This window comes from Perca flavescens, chromosome 10 (assembly GCF_004354835.1).
Source record: "Perca flavescens isolate YP-PL-M2 chromosome 10, PFLA_1.0, whole genome shotgun sequence".
In the NCBI taxonomy this organism is placed as follows: domain Eukaryota; kingdom Metazoa; phylum Chordata; class Actinopteri; order Perciformes; family Percidae; genus Perca; species Perca flavescens.
In genome coordinates, this window is record NC_041340.1 from 15,713,543 (window position 1) to 15,721,249 (window position 7,707).

General features: G+C 41.5%; 1 protein-coding gene across 1 annotated transcript; it reads right to left on the reverse strand.

Annotated features, from left to right (window-relative positions):
- Window positions 1-2,684: 2,684 nt before the first annotated feature.
- On the reverse strand, window positions 2,685-4,541 carry sox3 (SRY-box transcription factor 3). Its single transcript, XM_028589218.1, has one exon. The coding sequence runs from the start codon at window positions 4,313-4,315 to the stop codon at window positions 3,413-3,415; it is 903 nt and encodes a 300-aa protein (XP_028445019.1). The 5' UTR covers window positions 4,316-4,541; the 3' UTR covers window positions 2,685-3,412.
- Between the last annotated feature and the right edge of the window lie 3,166 nt (window positions 4,542-7,707).

Consider the following 7,707-nt stretch of genomic DNA (forward strand, 5'->3'; position numbering starts at 1 on the left):
ACTCACACACCGCTCTGCCGTCAATCTCAGTACCTCACACAAGTCCCAGCACTCCGGCCAGGCCTGTCCGAGCTGCACAGGCCACTCTAGGCCCCTCCAGGCTCAGCTCACAGGGCCTCCTCGAGATCCCAGCCACAGCAAATCAATACAGTACGACTGTCATAGGTGCAGTCCCTAACCGCACACAACTATGTCCTAGGTGATGTCTGATCTGTACATCATAGGAGGTTCCAGATTTGAGTTTAAGATTACGCAAAGATTTGAGAGTATGTGCGGAAGGTGTGTTGCTGCTTGAAGTTGCCCATCCAGTTGAGCAGGAGAGTTAGTGATGTCACCAACGTCAGCCTGTCAGCCAGATTTGTCTAATGACTTTTCCACTCATCATGCTGATGTAAAGAGAGACACTCAAAACACACTCCTGTTGATTTAACCACCTAGTTCACATAAACCACAAGATGTGTAACTAGCAGGGCATGTTCTAACCTAATATGAGGAGAGACAGTTGTGAAACACAGTTTGGACTGAAACACGGCCTAGAGCACTGCCGCTGTTAAGCTGGAGCCTTGCATGCGATGCACACATGCATAGGTGCGCGTAGGCACACAGTGGCAGAATCCACTGGGAATCCGCTGAATCCGTGTTCTACAGGGCTATAATTAGGTTAGTTTTTGGAGAGGGGGTTAAACAAACAGGGGCTGTGAGGTCATAGGCAGATGGAAGTGGGATATGCCTGCACTTGCTGAGTGGGCACAGAGCTCCACATGACAGGAGAGAGAGGCCCTCTGGGCGCTCAGCAGGGGGAGAGTGAGGGGGGGATGGGAGTGGGGGTGGTGGGGAGCCCCACTCGTACAGGCTCACTGCCAGAACATTCAAACACAATCAATAGCCATGCACGGTGCAGTCACACACACACCTTTCCCCAAACAGAGTTTCACTCCTAAATCATCATTAGGCATGACATTTCTGTGCCAATCCCAGATATCGCTGACATGTTTCAACTTTTGCATCACTTGTTAACCTCAACATTTTGGTTCAAAGTTAACCCACAACTTGCCATATTTATATTTCTGTGCAGGTGTAAGCCATACTGAGGTAACCCTCATTTTCAGAGTTTGATAAATGACTAAAACCTATCGGTCTGTCTAGCCCACAGCAAACACCTCTGACACTGAGGAGCAGGAAGAGAAAAGCTGCTTAATCACAAAAAAATGAGTTGGAAAGTGTGATTAGGTGACGGGTGGCTGCTGGCACGCTAGAGTGACTTAAGACCCTGTCAGTGAATGCAGGGAGGTCTGGATAATCTTTCCCTCCACAAAGGTGTGTGGGGCTAATCCAGGCCGCTGTGCTGAGCTGTGGATCAAGTCCTACAGGGAGTGTGGGAAGGCCAGCAGGACTGACACAGGTTCGGCCCTTTTTAGTGGCCGGAGCTTATTTATCCTAAAGTACGCTGCGACAGCAGGCTGGTCCATTCTTCCACACACCTTTGCATTATTAGTGTCAGCCACAGTACGTGCTGTTGAGGGCTGTTAAGTTCGAGAATGTGATGTGATTTCAGAAAAACTTGTTAAAAAATGACAACCACCACATAGATTGTTGCCTGATTCATCACTATATTTTAACAGAAGCAACACGTAGGTGGACACATCGCCACAGAGCAATTTCAAAGCGTTCCAAATGTAAATGAGCAAAACTAAAGTTTCTCTGTGCACATCAGAAATTATATAAAAGACTAAATGTGAAAATCTCTCGTCAATATGCAAAATACTTATATAACACTTAAGTTGAAGTCATTTATGACATTATTTTCTATGCCAAAGAAAGTCACAAATTACATATACTATATTGGTACATCAGCACTGACACAAAGTCAATTCACAAAACTTTTCAAAACAGGTTTTAGATGGCATCTTGTTTATCGGTAATTATACATTTTGAAAAATGTGTTTACAAAACTTTTAAATGTGAAGTGATCTGACGCTCATCTCTTTATTTCTTATTTAGATTCTTAAATTATTATTTTTTATAGTAGAAATATAAGTGAATTTTTGTGATAAAATATGAAAAACACATTCAAAGTGACTGCTGACAACCTGTGGCATTGAATAGTCTTTCTTCACCAATAAATACTGAAATAAGTGAGAGAAAATGTAAATTTAGGTAAGTATTCCAACTTAATAGGACAGACAAATAGTTTCTTTTCACCAGCTATTTCAAAAAGACTACCCTCATTTTCTACTAGTGTTCTAATTCCAAAACTAACCTGCCTGTAAAATAAATGTTTACCAAAAATCTGATTAAAACCCAGCAGGCCTGAGAATGATATTCTTAATTTTAAATGGATGTTTAAAACTATACACAAGCATTTTTCCCCCCAGGAAAGCAACAATAGAACTGGAAGACCAAATTATTTGTATAGTACCTTCTCCATGAAGACAAATCAGATGAGTTACCAACATGGTACCAGTATTTTTATTAATGAAATAATTGTGAGCAAACATGTTGAAATTGTAGATTCCAATTGTTTGATCGTTACAGGATTATCATTGTGGAAATAACAGATTGTCATTCAGTGAGTCTTTACACCTCTATAATAAATCACTTTTCTGTAGGCCTACTTGAGATTATTTTAAACAACCAGTCATATTTCCAAACCTCATGTTACACACAAAAGACAGAGTCAAGAATTATGTTTCGTACAAATTTATTCAGCATTTAAGAATAGAGGATGGTCTTAAAATATGTAGAAACGTCAGTTTAAATAAACATTTTCGTTCAGGATAATGAGTAAACATGACACTGTCAAAACCATCATAACATTTTACAAAAAACAAATTTGAACATTTTTCACGTGACAAAAAACACCGGGTTCACAAGCTAAAAAGAAGAAAACAAAATCTTACTATAAATAAAACTTGCGTTTGCGACCCGCACAGTCTTAACATTTCATTTTAACCTATAGGTCATGAGGGGGAAGAAAATAAAGGGATTACAAAATTTGGACACAGTCGAGACAACTGACATTCTACAAATTAGGTGTAAACATTTATGAACCAACTTTCCATCCAGCTTTTCTGAAATACACCAGCCTCTCTTAATGAGGCCACATGCCTTTTCATAGAGAGAAAATATGGCATTCATTAAAATATAGAAGTCCAATTCTTCTACATAAGTTGATTGCTTATACTTGTGATAAAAAGCCTCTTTGCAATGCAATTTACTCTGATGGGCTCAACGTTTAGTTTCGGTCCATTTCAAATGCATTTAAAAATGGACAACTCAATACATATTGAGATTTTTTTTAAACAAAACTGCTGAACGTTGATTCTTTAGCAACCAAAAAGTTCAAGTATCCGAAGTACTTTTTTATTTTTATTTTTTAAAGTTAGAAGTCTTTTTCTTTTCACAATTGCTCTCAGATGTGGGTGAGAGGTAGCGTCCCATTGACGCCAGTCCCTGCGGTCTGATAGTGCGGATGGACGCTGTGTAACCGGCTGCTCTGCAGGGAGGAATGCTCTGCGCTTTCCCCGCCGGGAGGCAGGTACATGCTTATCATATCCCTCAGGTCCCCCAAACACGCCCGCTGAGAGTGGGACGTGATGGCCGGCGGCGGTGAGCTCGGCTCGGTCTTGCACACGGACGCCATGGAGCCCAGTCCCATGGCGCTGCTGGTCTGCTGCGTGTACGCTGGAGACATGCTGTACGTGGAAGCCGCGTTCATGTAGGTCTGCGCCGAGGACATCATCGGGTACTGGAGCCCTGCCATCTCGTATCGGTGCATCTGCTGAATCTGGGGGCTGTTCATGCTGTGATGCTGAGGGTAGGCCAACTGGTCCTGCATGAGGGAGTACGCACTGTTTGTCCACCCGTTCATGTGCGCATAACCGTCCATCCGCTGCCCCACCGACACAGAGTTGCCCACGGCGTTGGATCCTGGCGCCAACAGTCCCCCGGGCAAAGAATACTTGTCTTTCTTGAGCAAGGTCTTGGTCTTCCTGCGGGGACGGTATTTATAATCCGGATGCTCCTTCATGTGCATAGCGCGTAGACGCTTGGCCTCGTCGATGAATGGCCTCTTTTCAGCGTCGGTCAAAAGTTTCCAGTCAGCACCGAGCCTCTTGCTGATTTCAGAGTTGTGCATTTTGGGATTTTCTTGAGCCATCTTCCTCCGCTGTCCCCGGGACCAGACCATGAAGGCGTTCATCGGCCGCTTCACCCGCTCCTGGTCGCTGGCACTGTTGTTCTTAGCGCCCGGCGCCGAGCCCGAGTTGGACTGCGGGAGCGGGGTCTTGAGCTCGGTTTCCATCATGTTATACATTCAGGCGGCTTTTAGTGTTCACTCACAGGCACATAAAAAAAGTTCACAAAACAGCACCAGAAGTCAAAGAGGTAGAGGTACTGACCAGTCTTAAAAGAAGATAGGATAAAAAGTGTGCCCAAAGAGGCAAATGGGTCGGCAGGTGCTTCTGGTTTCTCTCCGCTCAAAGCTGCTCTGTCCCCTACGGCTCTGAAACAGAAGTCTGTAAACTTGTTCGCCAAGCTCATGTTAATAGGCCTAGTGGCCGGACCATGTGATGTGGATTGACAGCATGACAATGAGGGGCAGGCGACCAATCAGCGCGCAGCTCCCATATCCACCGTGAAAACCAACTGGAGCACACAGCGCTGTGTTTTGGTTAGAGGAGGAGGGAGAGGTAAAGTTTTAAAACAGCAGCCCAGCTCCACAACCTAAGCGCAAAATGGTAGAGATTTACAACCTTTATAATGTGAAAATGAAGATGACAAGTTCACGGAAAATGCAGCCGATTTGCTTTTCTTATTTAACTGATGTTTTTCGAACAAATTACATCCAAAATAGGTTATTTTGTCAACTGATTTCTAAATTTGGGGCTCAGTTGAATAAAACTGAAAAAAAAGTTTTGTAGACAATGAAGGCTATGCCTTTAAATGAAAAGGAGGCTATATAAATGCTGCTATATATGCTGCAGGGAAACAAAAGTCTAAAGGGATCAATCTCAATAAATTAATTGCAGAGGCGAGTCCCAACAGGCCAAAACCCACATAAGATGAGTGCAAATACTTTAAGTAAAAAGTGGAATATTGGAATAAAATGTGCCCTTGGCAGAGAGAAATCCTTTCATCTCTACTTGCTGTCAAACACGCTTTTGTTGCTTTAATCACAATTTTACAAAATATATATTGCCAACATCAAAACACCCTTATAAAAGGAGTGGTCTTATTTTAGGGATTATGTCTAACAGATGGCCTTAAATACTTGCTATCTTTTTCCGTCTTTAAACAACTAGAAGTTAACCTGCCGAGGGGCTGAAATCATTCAGTTCCCTTCCAATACAATATAACTCCTTTGGAAGAATAAGTGTAGGCTAAATATAACAGAATAATGATGTTTCAATTAGTATAATTAAAACAACAACATAATTGTTTTGTTTTTTAAGCAATCAATACTAATCTCATCTCATAACATGACCTTAACATGTTTTGACTAAGACAGTACTCCTTTTCAGATGAAATAAATGGCACGTTAATGTGGCTGTTTGTGCAGCGTTAAGGTACCCACAATGCAAAACTTTAATACATCAACGACCTCTTGTGGAGAGGACGGGCTAGCTCTTGAATCCCTGAGGGAAAGTTTAGTTTGGGACTCGTGACTTCCACACAGCTCGCTCCGTCGTGTTTAGTGTCAGTAACTGTTTGCGGACTTGTTTTCTCTCTGCCGTGTTAATGGTTATTAAAATGATGACCGCGGAGAGGTCTTCATTTGCATGTGTCTCCTTACAAACGACCTGAAACGCCGCTCCGCCGCTGAAACCAATCGGCCAACAACAGGGCACAGCTCACACCTGCTAATGGTTAGGAGCGAATCGCCCATCGAAAACCACTATTAACACCTCGGGATTTAGAAGAGCTCTGCAGGGAGCTGTGCATTTTAGAGCGTTTCGCCTCCCGCAGCTTTAACATCTAAAGTACGCCTCATGCATTGTATTATAGATGCAGCGCACCTGAGGGGCCGGAGCCTACAGACTTTTTATTTTTATTTTTATTTTATTTATCACAGTTGTGGAAAGCAATACAATGCAAAACCCCAGTCTATTGGAAAGTCGCGTATTTAGTTGAAAACACTTACTCAAGATCAGATCTTATTTAGGGCTTTAATGAGCTGCTTCTATTAAATTATAACATCACCAGTCATTGGTGCTCTTCTTTCTTCCCAATAATGAAAGTTTCAGTTTTCAAAATGAAACTCAAACATATCACACACATTTTGTTTAACAAAAGGGATATACGATGTCATTTGCAGCCATTAGACACGTTTATAAAAGTTACACTGTGACTAAAAAACAGAGCTACAGAAAAAAAAAAAAAAAAAAAAAAAAAAGTATGACTTTTCAAATGAAACGGCTCATCTATAGGTACAAAGAAAGAAAAGGATGCGTTGTCTTACAGGGAGGGAAAGCCTAGTCCCTCAGCCATATAGTTGTAGTAAATCAGCTAAAAAGAGACATCACTTCATGGATTTAATTTTCGCGTTCAGTGGGGCGTTACAAACAGAGCAGGGGCAATAAAACTAACGTCCAATTAGCAGCTATCTATTCTCAGGGACCAGTTATTTGTTTATCTGGGAAGATCTCAATACTGATCCGCTTGTAATCTTCTTATGGAAATTGACCGGTAGCAGAGGGAGAAAGAGAGAGAAAAAAAACCCACCAGGAGTAACCCGGAGTTTGGTAATGAGGGCCTCTGTGCAGCTAATTTCCTAATTAAGGAACGGAGGACCACCAGCACAGTCTGATTCAGACTCAACGAGCCTAACAGCCCAAAGGGGCTCTCAGGGCTAGGCTGCAGGGTCCCACTGTTGAATGTTGGGAAATATGTGGATGTCCTGATGGGAGGATATAACCTGCATGCAAACAGCTAAATAGATATACAGTTTTTTTTATGGATAAATTGTGCATATCATTTTTCTCTCTCTGAGGGGAAATTAATAGTGTTTTAGTCGTTTACAATAAAGATGTATCGGATTATTAAAAGCAAATATTTTGTTGAAATGTCACATTTATGTTGACACAGCAATGAATCTGGTGGCTAAATTTGATTACAGAAAATACAAGTTTGTGTTGATATTCTGGGATTTGGGCATCGAAAATAAAACAAACGAAAATGTAAGCTATATTTGCAAAGAGCTTTAGAGGAATTAAAATCTATTCAGGTCGACACAAAACCACATTAATCCCACCTTTAAAAAACAGTTGCGTTCTCTGCATGTCCGCATCCTTTACTCGGCTGTCAATAGAGCTCAATGGCCAGACAATTAGAATGAATGACGAACTAAATGCGCTCAACTTTAATATTATACAAGACACCGGCGCTGCATGTCCGCCATTCAGCTGCAAATAAGTATCTGATAATAACTTGTAATGTATTGCCTTTTTATTGCTTTTTTTTATCACTATAGCCAGCCTTTACAAGTATTTTTTTTTATCTTATTTTTGGCAATTCCCAAATAGGAAAGTGATTTTTTTTTCGATAATCGAAAGTCGCATCTGAAACCGACAATAAACAACATTATTGTAGGTGTACATTATAAATCCCCCGACCTCCAGAATCAATAACTTTTTTTGTTTCAGCTCAGTGACTGCGGACAAGGCCTTTGAGAAACAGTAATTAACAAAGAATGGGTTTTCAATTACA